This window comes from Macrotis lagotis, chromosome 7 (assembly GCF_037893015.1).
Source record: "Macrotis lagotis isolate mMagLag1 chromosome 7, bilby.v1.9.chrom.fasta, whole genome shotgun sequence".
NCBI classification, from domain to species: Eukaryota; Metazoa; Chordata; class Mammalia; order Peramelemorphia; family Peramelidae; genus Macrotis; species Macrotis lagotis.
In genome coordinates this window covers 212661051-212679422 of record NC_133664.1, presented here as the reverse complement: position 1 = coordinate 212679422, position 18372 = coordinate 212661051, and the positions used below count along the sequence as shown (strand labels likewise).

General features: G+C 35.7%; 1 protein-coding gene across 3 annotated transcripts in view; it reads left to right on the top strand.

Annotated features, from left to right (window-relative positions):
* Positions 1 to 18372, top strand: part of FGD4 (FYVE, RhoGEF and PH domain containing 4) — a 292080-nt gene that overhangs the window by 176959 nt on the left and 96749 nt on the right. For all 3 annotated transcript variants that reach the window (XM_074194757.1, XM_074194756.1, XM_074194758.1), the window contains exon 4: positions 1707 to 2214. In XM_074194757.1, coding sequence (XP_074050858.1) covers positions 1707 to 2214 — 508 coding nt within the window. The remainder of the gene's footprint in view (positions 1 to 1706; positions 2215 to 18372) is intronic.

Sequence of the window (18372 nt, the reverse complement as noted above, 5' to 3'; positions counted from 1 at the left end):
TTCCCCTGTGATCTCTTTCTAACCAGTTTTCCCATCCCTTTACTGTCTGTGATCATAGAGCTCCAAGTATCTCAGCTGCCATTGCTCCTAATATACTCGATGGACCAGGCCAGAGTTATTACCAACTCTTATGATGACCTCCTAAGAAATATTTTACCCTGACTTTTTTCTTGACTTTATCACTATAGAATTTGATGTCATGAATTATTTTAACATTGTTTGGAGGTGAATATTAGAAGAATTTGGCTGGGTTGCTCCTTCTACTGCCCCATCTTTGCTCTGTACTCAATTCTGTAGATATTTCAAACAGAATTTCCCTTTCTGCTAATTTTTTTTAGGTTAATGTGCAAAAATATTACTGATTTGTTTGATTTATTTTAAATCATGCAGTTTGATTATTTCATTTAATTCTTAAGTTGACCCCTTAGCCATGGTTATTTTTTTCATATTCTATTTCTACCATTAATTCTAAAAAGTGACAGGACAAGTCTTATCTTGTCCATATCACTTAATCCTTTACTCCTTTCTCACTCACTCCCTTTGTCCCTTTAGTTTCACATCACCTAGCTGTTTCTCCCAGTCCCCATCCTTTTCTGGTCCCCAAACCAATTCTTCATCTCTTGAGTTCCTTTAGGCCTCCCTTAATCCTGTCTCTTGAAGATCTCCATTACATGTAACTAGAACCACCACCAGTGGTTTGAATTGTGATGTTAGAAAATGAGAGACATAATTTCTGACTAATCATTTTATTCTTTCTTTTTTTCTTTTGGTTTTTGCAAGGAATTGGGATTAAAGTGACTTGCCCAAGGTCACACAGCTAGGTAATTAAGTGTCTGAGGTTGGATTTGAACTCAGGTCCTCCTGACTCCTGAGCCGGTGCTCTATCCTCTGCACCACCTAGCTACCCCTGGTTAAACATTTTATTAAGCCTACTAGCATAAAATTAATAATACCAAAGACCCATGTACCCTTGGAAGAGTGGTTGTTCCTAAAGATGAATTGAATCTGATTGGTAAACAAGTAATGAGAAATATGAATATTGTAATGAGAGGTAGATATATTCTGATGAGACAGTATGGAATATGACTTTGATCCTGTTATTTTCTTCCAAATCACCCCCAGCCTTGTGCAAAACCTGAATTGAACATAATAGACTTCACTGCTTGAGTTGAATCTGAACAAGATGTTTGAAATTTGAACACTTAATAAATGTTGAATTCTGTTGGTAAATTCTATAGTACAGTATTATATTTGAAGATATTATAGGTTAAGTAAGTTTTGTGGGTTGACCCAGGGAGCTTAATCATCATGTATTGAAATACATCTGAAGATCAGAGAATGGGTTCTGAGTCCAAAGTGGACATTAACAGACAGTTGGGGATTGACTGCTCTGTTTGAATAAACCCTGAATGAAAGTTATCTTTTCTAATTACTTTTATATTTAAACTTTGTATTTTTTTCCTCAAAGAAATGGTTTATAGTTAGAAAATTACTGCTAATTCGGAATTTAAGTATTTAAGTATAATAATTTGGTTTACTTTATCTGTTTTTTTCTGATTAATGCTTCTGAAAGTGGAAAGAACAAAAAAAATTTTCATGAAGCAAGATTGTATAAAATATCCATTTCATACTAAAACAAGCATTCATTTGTGCTAGAATTTTTCTTTTCCCAAATTTTTATGTTTCCCCTTTATTTTATCTTTTAGCTCATCATCCAATTCTACTGATGTGAAGAAAGAGTCTTCTGTTAGTCAGACTATTTCTAGATCTCAAGGAAAACTTGCCTTGACTACAGTCCTTCAACCAAAACTCCTATCTCAACATCCACTACAGAAACAGGAAACTGATACAGACCAAATTCAAAATGTACTGAAACATACAGCCAATGGTATGATTGGAGCACAAAAGCAGATGGAATATGAAGACAATAAATTTCCCACTGTCAGATCTGATACTTCTAATCAAACTTTGGAACCAACTGTTAATAATAGTTTAGCAAACCAAGAAAAGGACAGAATAACTACCAATTCCTCTAACCCCACAACAAGTATCAGCAGAGGAAGTGATGTAAATAGCAGTTGCAGGACTTCAAGTAGGAACTCCTTGCTTTTGTTGGAAAAAGAACACATAGAAATGAAAACCACTCCGGAAGAGGAAAAAAATGAAGAAAATCCACTTGAACTTGAGAAGCAGAATCAATCCATAGAAAACAAGGTAATTATCATTGTAGATAAAGAATATCCCACTAAAGAATGATTTCAAGATTCCTTTTAAAAATTTAATTTCACTATGTCCTAACATATATAAAGTTCTATCCCTTAAAGAGAAGTTACAATTCTCTGTTTATGAAGTTTACTCTGGTTCCTGCTTGAAAGCTATAATAATAGACAAGAAGAAAATATAATTGTAGGGGCTAGATTTTGATTTAATATTTGTAGTGTTTATTTAGTATTCACTGTCTGTGCAATAAGGTGGTGAGCACTTAAGATTTCTATGGGTTTTTTCCCCTCAAAGATTTTATAATAGTTTAGCAAACCGAGAAAAGGACAGAATAACTACTGATTCCTCTAATGAGGGGAGAATAGTATTCATGGGGGGCAAAAATCAAATATCACTTGTAAAATTATGTTACCCACAAAAATCTTATTTTTGGTAAGATTTAAAAGCCCATACTGTAGCTTCTACCTAGCCTCTAATATTTTTATCTTAAAAGACTCTACTCATGTCCAGTTCCATGTCTCTTTCTACCATCAAAATAACCCATATGGGTTCTTGAGGATTTAACTATTTCTTGAGGATTTAATCTTGAGGATTTAACTACTACCAGCTGTATTCAAACTGAAAGTTTGTAAGTATTTAAAATGAATTATATCTTTGCCATCTGAGGATCAGGCTACCTAAGTTCAGGAAGAGTTGTCACTAAGTTGGTCACAAAATTTTTGCACAAAGTAATTAATAAATTCAGTTTATTAATGCATAGAAAGATTTCAGTACAGGCATACCTTGAAGATTTTGAATATATTCAGTTCCAGACCATAGCAATGAAGTGAATATCACTGTGACGCAAGTCATATAAATTTTTTGGTTTCCCAATTCATAGAAGTGTTATGTTTATACTCTGTTGTATTCTAGTAAGTGGTCAGTAGGATGTCTTCAAAAATAAAACGATGTACATAGCTTAGTGAAAAATACTGCTAAAAAACTAGCTATCATCTGAGCTTCCATGAGTCATAATGTTTTTTGCTATTGGAGGGTTTTGCTTTGATGTTGATGAAGGTGGTGTTTGCTGAAGGTTTCAATGATTGTGGAAATTTCTTAAAATAAGAATGTTTTATCTAATATTTAACCTAATTTATCTAATATTTAAACTAATTTCAGTATTGTTGTGTCTCAAGAAATAGGGAGGTCCAAGAAGAGAGAGAAGGCAGAATGGCTGATGAGTAGAACAGTCAGAAAACACAAATTTGTTGGTTAAGATGATGCCCCAAAACAATTACATCACTGAACATAGATTATCATTTGGATACAATAATAATAATGAAAAAGTTGAAATATTGTAGGAATTACAAAATGTGACACAGAGACATGAAGTGAGCATATGCTGTTGGAAAAATACTTATTCACTATAAGAGTTGCCACAAACTTTGAATTTGAAAGTTGGGGGAGCAATTGTGAAGTGCAATCAAACAAAGGACAATAAAACAATTTGTTAATGAAAATATTTACAGTGATGAAATCCAAAATCCTTGAAATATTCTCATGGAATTTGCCAGCCTTTTAATGTATCTTGAAATCTTAAGACTGGAAGAAATCTAAGGGGCAATGTGATATGGTGAAAATTGCTGTGGTGGCAGTCAGAAGAACTACAATCTAATCCATGTTCTGCTGTTTAACTATCTGAATGACTTTATGCAAGTCATTTAATCTTGCTGGAACTCAGTCTCTTCATCTGTGAAGTGAAGGGGGGAGTCCTTTATCTGGGATTAGAATTTCCATTACAAATACAAGAAACAAAAAATATTTTGAGAAAGGGTCCAGAGGCTTTTCACCATACTGTTAGAGGGCTCCAGGACTAAAAATAAGAATTCCTATCTAGACTAAACAACCAATAAAAGTCCCTTCAAACTCTTATATAATTTTGTGACCTCTAAAGAGAGGTGATCCTGGTTTATATATTTACATGAAGAAGCAGCCCTTGAGGAGTTAAGTTACTTAACCAAGTTTGGACAGAACTCTAATTAGTAAAAAGATGCCTAGAACCGTAGTTACCTGAATTCAGAATTACTTTTTTAAAATATTATTCTGCTCAGGATCCCATAGCTAGCCAATAACTTAGATGCCTTTTATGTGCCAAATTGCATAATGGCATGTAACCACAAAGTTTTAAGTTGAATTGTAAGAAGTTGTAAGACCTCATCATGCTCTTTCTACCCACATAGCAAGGATCTGATAGCGTAGCACTGGTTGCCTAGAAGTTACTCTTTCTTTTTTTTAGTTTTTTTTTTGCAAGGCAATGGGGTTAAGTGGCTTGCCCAAGGCCACACAACTAGGTGATTATGAAGTGTCTGAGGTCGAATTTGAACTCGTATCCTCCTGGCTGCAAGGCCGGGGCTCTAGTTACTGCACACTACCTAGCTGCCCCAGAAGTTACTCTTGAGTCTTATAATTCTTGATGATGTTGCTTCCTAGATATCATATTGGATAAGTTTTTTAAAATGTGTATTTGATAGTTTCACAAATATTTATTGAGTATCTACTGCAGGATATCCCAGTTACTACAAAAGTTTTCTGCTTTCTGTGTTAAAATTTAGCATGAGGGGGTAAGATATATATCATGAGAGGTATAAACAAAGTACTGTGGGAATCCAGACAAAATCATTTAACTGAGATCAAAAAAGATTTCATGAAGATGTTTTTTGAGATTGGTCTAAAAGGATGTATAGGATTTTTGTCCTGTAGAAAAGGCAGGAGGGGCAGTTAAGGGGTATTTGACTTATTTAAAGAACAGAGGTAACCCATTTTTCCTAGCACATGAGATTTTTGTATTAATGATGATGATAATGATAATAACTTAAATATTTAAAATTTTGCAAAGTATTTCCCCTCACAACTGTGTAGGGAATACTGGTAAGTATTATTACTGAGTTTCAGAGAAACTTAAGTGGCTTGCCTAAGACCCTATAGACTAGAGACAGAACTGAGACTGAAATGCAAGTTTTTCTTATTTTAGCTCTAGTGCTTTCTATTTTCTTCTGAAGATCAAATTATTTAAAGCTAAAAGGCCCATGAAAATGCAGTGACACTTGCTTAAAATCACATAAGGCATAAATAAGAGGAGGGAAAATTTGGACCCTGTTTTTCAATGTATACACTTCCTTTTCATTACAGTACTTGAGATGGGGGACTGGATTTTGTAGAACTTTGAATTAAAAACTGAGGATTTTGAAATTTTATATTTTGCAAAGGGATGTTAAAATACTTCGTAGTTGTGTTATTTTGGTGTAGTAGCTGTCTTCCTGGTATCAAAGTATTACCTTGATGAAACTGAGGAAGCTGATTTACCTTTATATGTCTAGAATAAATTAGTGAGCTTTTAGGAACCTGACAGTTTCCTAAGTTATTTGATGATTTTGGAAATAAAGGCAGAGATATGCTGTTCTCATCTGCCTTAGTACCAGACCCACATTGTACTGTTAGGATATAATCAGATGTTTATATACATCTGTATATTACTCTTCATTGTGCCAGTAGGTATTTTGGGTAACTGGAAATAAGTGAAACCTGTACAGCATTGTAGAGTTTCTGGAGCACTTGATACACATTGTTTTAATTTATTATTCACTAGAACCCCATGAAGAAGCACTAAAACTATTTTTATCCCCTCTCCTTTTTTTTAAAAATTGGCCTTGTGATTTCATCTTTACTGACTGTGGAAACTTCCTTTACTCACCTGCTCAAACTTATAGTTTGGAACCATAACAGGCTGGGCCACTAAGAGATTAAGTAAGTGACTTGCTCAAGATCTCCCAGTCATTTACTTCAAGATGGGCAAGAACCTCAGGGCTTCTTAAATCTGGGCCCTGTATCCATAGGACTTCTTAAGTCTGAGTCTTCTATACATCAAACCATCCTCTCTCCATTTTACAGGTGGGGCTCCAAAACTTAAGTGACTTTCTGCATGTTGCATAGCTATTCAGTATTAGAAATATAATTTGAGCATAAGACTTTCCGACTCATAAGTCAGTCTGCCTAAAAGGTAGAGTCACTGATTTCCTACCATGAGAAATCATGCTGGACTTTTCTGACTCTTAAATCCAGCATGATTTCTTATGATAGAAAATCAGTGACTCTGCCTATTAGTTTTGCCCACTTCTTTATAACTTCTAAATAGTAAGTAGTATATTGCTAAGATAAGACAGTTGGTCATGTATAGAAATAGAGAGCAGCTGAGAAATCAAAGAAAATTGTTCATGAAGTTTACTTCCCCCTGTTTTTAAACTGAAATCTTATATGTTTTTTTATGGCATTAGGATAAATCATGTGCCAAATACCCATACTCAGTGGAAAACTGTTCATTTGGTCTGTGGCAAATACTTGTACTTACTTTGATGAATGGTACAGTATAATTGTAGTGCTACTTAGTATAATTTATTGAAGGATATTAAGAAACCAAGAACAGAATTTTTTTTTCCAGAATCTTCCTCGTTAAAAGTAATCCTCCATTGTATGAGTTAAGAATGAATAAGTGAATATCATGCATATTTTGAGATTATATAACTTATTATATAATTCCCAGTCACACACTTTTTTTTATTTGATTTTCATTGAGTAAAAACCTTCTCTCTTTCTCTGATATTGAAAAAAGAAAGAAAAATAAAATCCTGGTGATAAATACATGCAATTAAGCAAAACAAATTCCTTAATCATGTCCAAAACTGTATGTCTCAATCTGTACCTAGAGTCCGTCTACCTCTTTGTCAGGAGATGGGTTGCATGAGTTCTTGAATCATGGTCAAAGTTCTTAAATATTTCAAAATTCTTGTCTTTACAATTATGTTATTATTTGATAAAATTGCTTTTGTTCTGTTCACTTCACTCTGCATATTCACACAACCATTTCCAGGTTCCTCTGAAACCATTTTTTTTTATCATTTTTTATAACAAAATTGTATTTCATTGCATTCATATATTTGTTCAGTCATTTCTCAGTTGAAAAGAGCACTTCCTTAATTTCTAAGTTTTTGCCATTACACATAAGTATTTTTAGCATATGTACTCTTTTCCTCTTTCTTCGATATTTTTGGAGTTTAGATCTAGTTCCACAGTCTGATTTTTAAACTTGTTTTGGTGATGTACTAAGTAAAGCTTTTACACAGAAATATAAAGGTACTGGACAGAAAGCTGATTTTAGACATTTATTAATGAACTCTTTAACCAGACTGTGAGGCTCAAGATAGGTTCTGTTATTTTTTTTTAGGTTTTTGCAAGGCAATGGGGTTAAGTGGCTTGCCCAAGGCCACACAGCTAGGTAATTATTAAGTGTCTGAGGCTGGATTTGAACTCAGTTACTCCTAACTCCAGGGCCAGTGCTTTATCCACTGTGGCACCTAGCTGCCCTGATAGGTTCTAGTCTTGGTAAAGTGAAAAAAGAAGGCAAAATAAACTAGCAAATTTATATTTTCCCTCTAGTTCTTGCAGTTCTCTGTTACTAGCTTTTATCCTGATTTATGCAAGAAAATCTCAATGGATAAAGTTTTAAATAATGATATGTGTGGGTAAAAGTAAGTCACCATTGTTGAAATGAAAAATACTAAAGAAAAGAACATAGCAAAGTAAATTTCACATTTTGATCTAGCAGTGAATTTTAGTTCATTTCCTGCCTACATTGATGGAAACTGGAAATTTTGAAGCACCTGGGCAAATGGATCTATCCCTTTATTTACTCTGTTATTAGAGTGATCAAAGAAAATATTATTAAGACCACATTCCCTAACATAATAAAACACTGTTATTAGGATAATATCAAGATAACTTTAGTTATGTAATTTTTTTTGCTTTAGTAAAATTTTGATTAGTATTTTGATTGGTATTGGTTTTGTTTCTTTTTGTTTGCAAGAAATGTAGCTAATTTTGTGCATTAAAGAAATTAAATGTGCAAGGAAAATGCTATATATGTTTTCCTTTTAGGGTATTGAGATTAAGTAGGTATTGGGGGATATATATTACTTGTAGAAATGTAGACATTATTTTCTACAGCACAGCTTTTATTTGAGAAGATTATATGACTCCTTTAATAAAAAAAAAACATTAGCTTTTCATATAAAGCAGTATGAAGAACAAGGAGTTATTTTTTTTGTTTTGTTTTTTTTAGTTTTTTTGGTAAGGCAGAGTCAAGTAGCTTGCCCAAGGCCACACAGCTAGGTAATTATTAAGTGTCTGAGACCGGATTTGAACACAGGTACTCCTGACTCCAGGGTCGGTGCTTTATCCACTACGCCACCTAGCCACCCCTACAAGGAGTCATTTTAAAAACATATTTTAAAAGATTTCTTTTTCTAGGTTCTAAAATGCAGCAATAGCTATTTTATCGGACACATAAAGACATAAATCTATTGTATAGCTCAGATTTATGAAGTTCAGTATTTTAGTGGAAACCATGACACCGTCTACCAGTATAGCTCATAACAAATCCATATCTTAGTCTGTCCCTGTTCATGTTTTTCTGTAATAATAATAATTGTACTCAACATGCTGGAGATCATCCTTTGAATCTCAGTTTTTGTAGATACAAGTTATAACACTTGAACTATTATTACCTCTCATCCTCATTTCTTAAACAGCCCTTTTCTTCTGCTCATACATGTCCCTGTAAGTTTTCCCCCTAATACTTTTAATCCATCATTAGTAATATGCTACAACCTACACCCAATGTACATGCAATTTTGTTTTTGGTTTTTTGAGATCACAGTGTTCCATGATATGTGGCTCAATAGCATCACTGAGAGAGCATTGGGCTTTTGCAGCAGCAGCAGTTTTGAATGATTGAAATTATCATGCAATTTCCAAAAGACAATCCATTTGGAAGAACTTTATAGTACTTTACAAGTTATTAAGTGCTTACCTCATAACAACCCCATAAGGTAGGTAGTAACTTCATAATCCAATTCTATTATTAGATAACTCGTGTATCATGAGATCAGGAATACAGAGCTGCACTGGATTGTAATGGAAAAATACTTGGATAAGTTAGCTTACTCTATTTTGTGTTTAAGAAAATGGAAGTTGAAAAAAAGTAAATAGATATTATCAAAATCAAACTGGTAATAAATTGACAAAACCAAAATTTAAACCAGGTCTCCTAACTCCAACAATCTTCCTAATACATATTTCTGCTATGGTCCATTATCTCTCATCATTTCCTGAGTGCTTTTCAATCTGTAACCAGGCTAGTAAAGTCACTTTAGAAAAGTGAAAAAAAAAATAGAAATACTTTCTTCTGGACTTTTGAGATAAAATTGTTGGAAGGTACTGGATGAACACTTAATACAGTCAACATTCACAATATTTGTAATAAAGATGCAAAAAAAAGATAATATTCTTTCCAGACAATAATAGTAGTTGACATTTAAGGTTTGCAAAGAGGGGTCAGGGGATAGATGCTCTGAAAACAGAGAAGCTTTCAAACAGTGATATAGTAGAACCACAAAAGCTGTCAGTAAGCATCAGAGGAATAAGAAAAAAAGTAGTAGTAGCTATTTGTCAACTTCTGGAAGCATGTATCCCAGAAAATAGTACGAATTCGTCTCTTACAAACTTCTTTTTTTGCCCTTTTCCTAGTAAACATACTTTTCTTTTCAATGAAAAAGAAATGATATCTGTATCTTTCATATTTCATTTAGAGCATGAACCCTCACTACTTATTTCTGATCAGCTTAATGCCAATTTCTTGATAAATATATAGCTTAGTAGTAGTGAGTCTCAGTAGTGGTAGTAGTATAATAGAAAGTAAAATCCTCTTACCCCCCTGCCCTTCTTTTTTTTTTTATTATTTTTTGCAAGGTAATGGAGTTAAGTGACTCGCTCTAGGTCATATAGCTAGGTAATTATTAAGTGTCTGGGCTAGATTTGATCTCAGGTCCTCCTGACTCCAGGACCAGTGCTCTATCCACTGGGCACCCTAGCTGCCCTTTCCCTGTCCTTCTTTACCCACATCATGAATGATTAGCAATGTAATGAAGTACCAGGAATTCTGATTTTTGTACTATATATTGTACTGTCAAACAATGTCTTGATATGGAAAGTAAGATTCAGTCTTGTCCTGAATGAGGACATTTGGACACATTTCCAGAGGACTAAAGACTCCAAATGTTATTTCTTTAACCTATTCTGGGATTATGACATTAGAATATATCACCCCTCACCTTTCTAGCTCCCTTGATCCCAAATGCAATAGAATTTCTCTTCTTCCCTTAAAATAGTGTCTTCTGATTTCCCTTTTCTTTAATACAATATAAGGAGAAGAATAAGGTGAACTGTGAATGAATGAGCATTTATTACACTGTATTTTTTTCCATTACTATTGTTGCATTTCCTTAAAAATTATTCATTATGGCTAACCAGGGTTTCACAAAAAAACCCATCTTTTCTTTTTTTTAATGTTTTTTTTGTTCTCATTTCATATACAAATTTTTTTTACATTAATAAAATATACTTGTTTACAAGTAAACAAAATACCCCTCCCTCCATAAATATAAATATACTTGCTTGGGCAAAAAAGTAAAGGGGGGAGAAAAAAGTTAAAATTAAAAAAATAATAGTAATAATTGTAGGTATGGCCAGGTGGTGCAATGGACGAAGCACCAGCCCTGAAGCCACGAGCACCCGAGTCCATATCCAGCCTCGTAAACCCAATAATCACCCAGCCATGTGACATACAAGCCACCCGATCCCCACTGCCCTGCAAAAACCAAAAAGAAGAAAGAAAAAAAAAGACCCAAAATAAAATAAAATAGTAATAATAGTAGGGGTGGCTGGGTGGCAGACAGAGCATTGGCCCTTAAGCCAGGAGCACCTGGGTCCGAATCCAGCCTCAGACACCCAAACATCATTCTGCTATGTGGCTCCAGGCAGGCTACCCAGCCCCACTTGCCCTGCACCCTCCCCCAAATAATAATAACAAAAAATGTGCTTCAGTCTTTGTTCCAACACCATCAACTCTGTCGTGAGTGGATCACATTCTTTATGATAAGTCCATCAAAAAAGTTACTTCCATATTTTTCCAATGTTGCCGTTGCTGATTGCAACTTCCTCCTTTCTTATTTCTCCACTACTGTGTACTATATTTTCTCTCTCCTTTCACTCTGACTCTGCTGTAGGGTCGCTGAGTGACACAGCAGACAGATCCCTGGTCCTGGGGCCAAGAAGCCCTGAGCCCCCATACCACCCCTTGGGCCCAGAATCCACCTGGCCCTATGGTCCTGGGCAGGCCATCCAATCCCAGCCCCTTGCAAGAAGTAAAAAAAGACAATGTGTTATATCTGACCACTGTCCCCCCCATGGTCCATCCTCTCCTCCTTTATTCACATCCCCACCCCTTCCCCCTGCTCCCCCCTCCTTCTTACTCCAGATGTCTATACCCCATTGAGTATATTTGCTGTTTCCTCTCCTAGCCATCTCGGATGAGAGCAAAGGTTCCCTCATTCCCCCTTGCCTCCCCCCTTCCATATCATTGCAATAGCTCATTGTAATAAGAAAAATCTTATGTGAAATATCTTGGACTATTCCGCCCCCCTCCTTTTTCTTTCTCCCATTCCATTTCCCTTTTTTCCTTATTGACTCCATTTTTACACCATATTTTATCTTCGAATTCAGCTTTCTCCTGTGCTTCAACTATAAAAGCTCCCTCTACCTGCTCCATTAACTGAGATGGTTCATATGAATATTATCAGTATTATTTTTCTATAATGCAGTTCATCCTCATTAAGTCCCTCATATTTCCCCCCTCTCCTCCAATCTCCATGCTTCACCTGAGTCCTGTATCTGAAGATCAAACCTTCTGTTCAGCTCTGGCCATTCCAAAAGGAACCTTTGAAATTCCCCTGGTTCATTGAAAGTCCATCTTTTTCCCTGGAAGAGGACATTCAGCCTTGCCAGGTAGTTCATTCTTGGCTGCATTCTAAGCTCTTTTGCCTTACGGTATATTGCATTCCAAGCCCTACGAGCTTCCAATGTAGTTTCTGCTAAGTCCTGTGTGATCCTGACTGGAGCTCCATGATATTTGAACTTTGTCCTTCTGGCTGCTTGTAATATTTTCTCTTTGACTTGGGAGTTCTGGAACTTGGCTATAATATTCCTGGGGGTTGGTTTTTTGGGATCTCTTTCCCGGGGGGGGGGGGGATCGGTGGATTCTCTCCATTTCTATTTTTCCCTCTGCTTCTAGAATATCATGGCAATTTTCCTGTAGCAATTCTTTGAAAATGATGTCAAGGCTCTTTTCCTGATCATGACTTTCAGGTATTCCAATAATTTTCAGATTATCTTTCCTAAGTCTGTTTCCCACATCAGTTGTTTTTTCAATGAGATATTTCACATTTTCTTCTAATTTTTCATTTTTTTGGTTTTGAAGTATTGATTCCTGATTTCTGGTAAATTCATCAATCTCCCTGAATTCTATTCTTTGTCTGAAGGATTTATTCTCCTCAGAGAGTTTTCTTATCTCTTTTTCCATCTGGCCAATTTTGCTTTTTTAAAGCATTCTTCTCCTCAATAACTTTTTTGAACTGTTTTATCCATTTGACCTAAGCTGGTTTTTAGCATGCTATTTTCTTAAGCATTTTTTTGGATTTCCTCGACTAAGCTGCTGACTTCATTTTCATGTTTTTCCTGCCTCTCTCTCCTTTCTTTTCCCATTTTTTCTTCCAACTCCCTCATTTGATTTTCAAAGTCTTTTTTGAGCTCTATCATAGCCTGAGCCCAATTTCTGTTTTTCTTGGAGTCTGTAGATGCAGGAGCTTGTGCTTCCTCATCTTCAGACTGAGTATTTTGATCCTTCTTGGGCTCATTTGCAAAATATTTCTCAATGGTCTTCCTCTTATTTCTTTGCTTGTTCATTTTCCCAGCCTAAGCCTGTTTTTGGGGGGTGCTTCCTGAGCTTTTGGGACACTCCCACAAGGGTCTCAGTGTGTGAGGTTCTGTCCTCCCTCCTGGTCTGTGAATGAACATAAGTGCCCCCCTCTGCCAGAGGGCCGAGGTGGGGGGGGGCCCCTGTTGTTCTGTGGGGGGGCCTAGACTGGGATCAGGATCTGAATGTGGTCTGAGCCCCAGAGTCCTGTTCCAGAGGCAGAGGACAGAGCTCCGCAGTCTCTCTCTCTCTCTCTCTCTCTCTCTCTCTCTCTCTCTCTCTCTCTCTCTCTCTCTCTCTCTCTCTCTTCACTCCCCTCCCTCAGCTCAATGGGCTCATGCCCTGGGGGCTCCTGCTTACAGGCTCCACCTGCTTCTGTTTCCTGGATCTGGGCTGTGCTGGCCAAGCTGCTAGCTGTGTGCCCTGAGGGCCGGGCTCCACATGCTAGCTGTGGCAGAGGTCCCCCACTGTTCCCGACTTTATGCAGGTGCTCCCTGGGGTGCAGCTCAGGAGACTCCCCCACTGCTGGGAGCCGCAGCTCCCAGCACCCTGGGGCTGCCTCCGGGAGGCTGAAGTTCTTTGGCTCTGGTGGGCCCCCCCTCTGGTGAGCCGCCCCTCCAACCCTGGGGAGCAAAGCCTTTCTGCTCTTTTTCCGGGTTACCTTGAGTAGGAAAACTGCCTCCCTGGGTCCCTTTGTGGGTTCTGTCTCTCGAAAGTTTAGTTAGAGTCCTTAGTTTATGAGTTTTTATCAGAGAGCTCCTAAGACTCAATCCCTTCATGTCGCCATCTTGGCTCCTCCCCCTAAAACCCATCTTTTCAAGGCATTTCTACATACATCTAATTTTAAGTTGAGATTTAAGTCTTTCACCTCTAAAATGAACATTATTTTAAAATATTAACATTGAGAATAAGTTTTAACATAGGAGATCACGGGACAGCTCTTAGGTCAAGTTGACCTGACATATTCAAATTCTACTTCTAACACATAGGCAATATTCTAATCCAGGGTTTTTTTGTTTGTTTTTTAATCCAGGGGTTTATTTAACCAAGTGAGATAAAGTCTATGAGCATTTACAAAGATAATTATATTTCAAATAATTAGTTTTCTTTGGATTCCTGTGTCTTTTATTGTATTCATTTAGAATTGGTTTTCTTGGAAAGGGTTCATAGGCTTCACCAGAGTGCCAAGGGGAGTTGATGACAAAAAAATGTTAAGAATCCCTTTCCTGAGACTGCAGTTTTTGTTATGAGCAGACAGAGTTTTCATTTGGATCTTTTGCTACACAAATCAAAGATCAAATTTGGGGGAGAAAGCATCCTTTGCATACTTCCCTTAAGAGTCACTTCCTCATTGGGAGCGGAGGGAATGACATCCACATATAGGCTTATGAAAGCAGGTCAAGCAAACATTGTGGAGCACTTAAAGCTTGATCAGGCATTGAAGGCATCAAGGTCAGCCACTGCATCTTGATCATCACCAGTCATCTTGACTTTTGTCCTACCACTGGACTTTGATAATCTGGAAGAGAGAATGAGACTGATGACTTTGTGCAACTGTCTCACTTGAACTGAAATTCATGAGCAAGTCAAGACATTAACTATGATATCATTGATTTTCTTCAAAAACAAAGGACAAGCAACAAGGGGACACACAGCTAAGAAAATACACATGGGGAAGAGTAGTTTGAGAGGGGCACTGAAATTGATGTGCCATTTCCAGGTACAGTTGATTTGATCATAGTTACTTCTTTTTGTAGATAATTGAGATAAAGGAAGATGGATGGAAAGAGCCCATTTTGAAATATAATTCACAGGAAATGTAGGTTGGATGTTCTGGAAACCAAAAACATCTTATTCATCTTATTCATGTGGGAATTTGTGATTTGTTTTAGGTGGTTATATTATGTTTTTAAATATTAATGTTTTGAAAAGTATCACACACACCAAATAATTTGACAGCTAAATTCATGGAAGATTAGCAACATTATATACATATATGGTGTATGATGGTGACTTACAGTGTTAAAGAAAAGGTCAAGAAGAATAAGAATTAAGAAAAATCATTGACTATGGCAATTAAGAAATTAATGGACAGAGCACTTTCAGTCAAATGTGGAAATTAGTAATTTGTTTGTAGGTGATTAGGAAGTGAAAAGGGAAGAATTGGAAAGCATTTATTATAAACAGCAATCAAGAATGTTTGCCAAAATGGCAGAAGAGATATTGAACAATAGTTAGGAAGGATGAAGTGAGGGTTTCAGAGTTTTATGAGTGAAGGGGAGACATGGATACATTTGTAAGCAGTAGGGAAGGAATCATTTGACAGGGAAATTTTGAAAAGTGAAAGCATGAGGTTGACCGGGGGACAACCTTTTGGAGGATATGGGGTAAAATGAGATCATTTGTAAAGATCTAGACGGGTTTGCCTTCATAAGGAATAGCATTACCTCTTTATTGGAGATAGGTGTGGAGGAGGAGAGAGTGGAATAAGATATATGAGTGATATGAGGTGAAGAAAGCAGGGGGAGCTCTTGGCAATTGGACTCAATTTTTCAGTAAACCATGAGCAAAATTTAAAGATAGGAGGAGAGGAAGCCATAGGAGGTTCTGAAACAGGTTTGAAAAAATTTTGAATTGTTGTGGAAAGTACTACAGTAAGTAAACCAGGTACTGAACTCATTGACTTTTTCACAAAGCATACAGTCAAAAATTATATGAGCATTACCATTTCTATCTACATTTTGTAGCCAAGCAAAGCAAAACTGAGTTAATTATATAATAATAATAATAATAATAATAATAATAATAGTTTCATCCTTAGATGATAGCAATAGACATCTATAGAACATTTAAAACAATTTACATTAAAAAAGAAAATAATCAAGTACTAAGAATACGTGTGACCTGTATATAATACAACAGTTAAATAAATTATAATTCCTGAAATAAAATGAGATCCCCCCCCAAATTGAAAGAATCATCATTATTCATGGAGGGGTTACATCAACATAGCAGAAATGTCAAACTTTCAAAATCAATTCACATGTTTATTGTAGAGCCTGTTAAAATATCAAGACATTTCTTTAAAAACTGGATAATACAATAATTAATCTTATATGAAAAAATAAATGGGCAGAATATCAAGGATTATTATTTGACAGGAGCCTTTTGAAGGGGGAAGTTGAAGATGATCTTTTTCTCCTAGTTCTTAAAATGTTACACATCTGCATGAAAACTATCAGGTACTGGGGAAGAAAAAAGTATAAGGAACAGAATAGATATATTTGTCAGCAAACAAAATGCCTAAAAAAGTATTTGCATTTGATAAACCTATAGAATATTAGTGAAGTTTTCATTTTAATATTAACAGATTCTATTGGTGATGTTTTACTTTATTTCCTATGACCAGGGCCCCATGTGTCTTAACCAGGTTTCCAAACCATATCACCCTATACTTGCCCCTTTCCTGTTGGCTTTTATGTATTGCCTTTATCCATTAAAATGTAGGCTACTACATAGAGACCCCTGTTTTATAATTATATTTATATTTTTTCCTGATGTTTAGAAGCATGAAAGCCTTGATCCAGGAATATCTTTATGACATTTTCTAAAGAATCTTGATTAGTTTTAATGTATAGATGAGAGATACCTTGCTTTAAAATAAAAGAACTTTAAAGGTGGTATGGTGTTTTGCTCTACCACTTTTTTAGGAGGAAGAGATAGTCGAATGTCTGTCCATCACTATGAAATGATAAACAATATGATCCATTGTTTAATATCTCTTAGAAAAGCCTGCTTCCCCCCCCATCAATGCTTTCATGTTGGATACTCTTGGTTTTGTTTTTTTTATAAATGGCTATCATAATTATTTTGTCTAACTGGGAAGGGAAGGAAACTGATAGGTATTCGTTGATGTTTCCTCTATTTTCTTTTTTCTGAGTGAGTAAAGTCTGAGATTTTCTTCTGTGACTATATATCAGTTACTTCCTTATTTCCAGCTTAGTGTTTGTATACATATTTCATGTATACTTAGATGTGCATATCTGTGTTTATGTGTACACAAGCAAAAACACATATTTAGTCTAATTTAACTTTTCTAGACTTTGTTACCATTTTGGAGATAGAAATGATTATAGTGTCTTACATATTCATCTGGAACTATGATATTAAAGTCCAAGTATGATGGTTACAAAGTTGTTGTTGGAAAGAAGTTCATTTGAAAAAATTGCTTTTTGCAAATATTTTTCTCCTTCCGTCTGTTACTCTTATCACTTTTCCCACTGAATGCTTTGGAGTAACTTAGCTATTTTTCCAAACTTTCTTATTGGCCCTTCTTTAAATTAGCTTTACCCTTAACTGATGCTATCTGTTTTATGAAACACTGCATTTTCTTTCATCGTAGAATTTTACAAATGACTTTATATTCTAAACCACTGCTGCCTTTGACTTTTTTTTTAATATTTTTTGGCAAGACAATGAGGTTATATGTGACTTGCCCAAGGACACACAACTAGGTAATTATTAAATTTTGAGGTTAGATTTGAACTCAGATCCTCCTGACTCCAAGGCTCCTGCTCTATCCACTGTGCCATCTAGCTGTTCCTGCCCTTGATTTTGAATTTCTCTCAGTTTGACAAGTAAGACAGCTATTTGTTGCCTAATGTACTTACTTTCTAGGCTCTTTTGTTTTCTTTTGGAAGCAATTTATTCTGTTAAAACTGATACATAAAATTATTATAAATTGGTATTCATATCATTTTTCCTATTTGTTTATTAATAATCATATATAAATTCATAGATTAGTAGAGCTGGAAAGCACACCAGTGATCATCTGGTCCAAATTATACCTGAAAAAATGCCCAATCTAACCTGCCTGACAAGTGATGATCCACCCCCTCTCTGCTTAAAGGCCTCCAGTGAGGGGAGGAACCTGCTACTTTCTGAGGCTATTTTCCACTTCTAGAAAATATGTATGGATATATTTATTTGTGTTTATATAATACAACATTGAGATACATATGTTTATATTTATGTATATTCACACAGATCTTGAGTCTACCCTTTGGGGTAAAAAAAAAAGTCTAATTTCTATTCTACATGATCCTTTCTTCAGGAATTTTATAACTAGTCTTCTCTAAGCTATAAATCCCTTTTTCCTTCAACCAGTCCTTGTGACATAGACTCAAGTTTCTTCACCATCTTGATGGACTTCCTCTCTACACTCTCCATTTCCATCTTATCAATATCCTTCT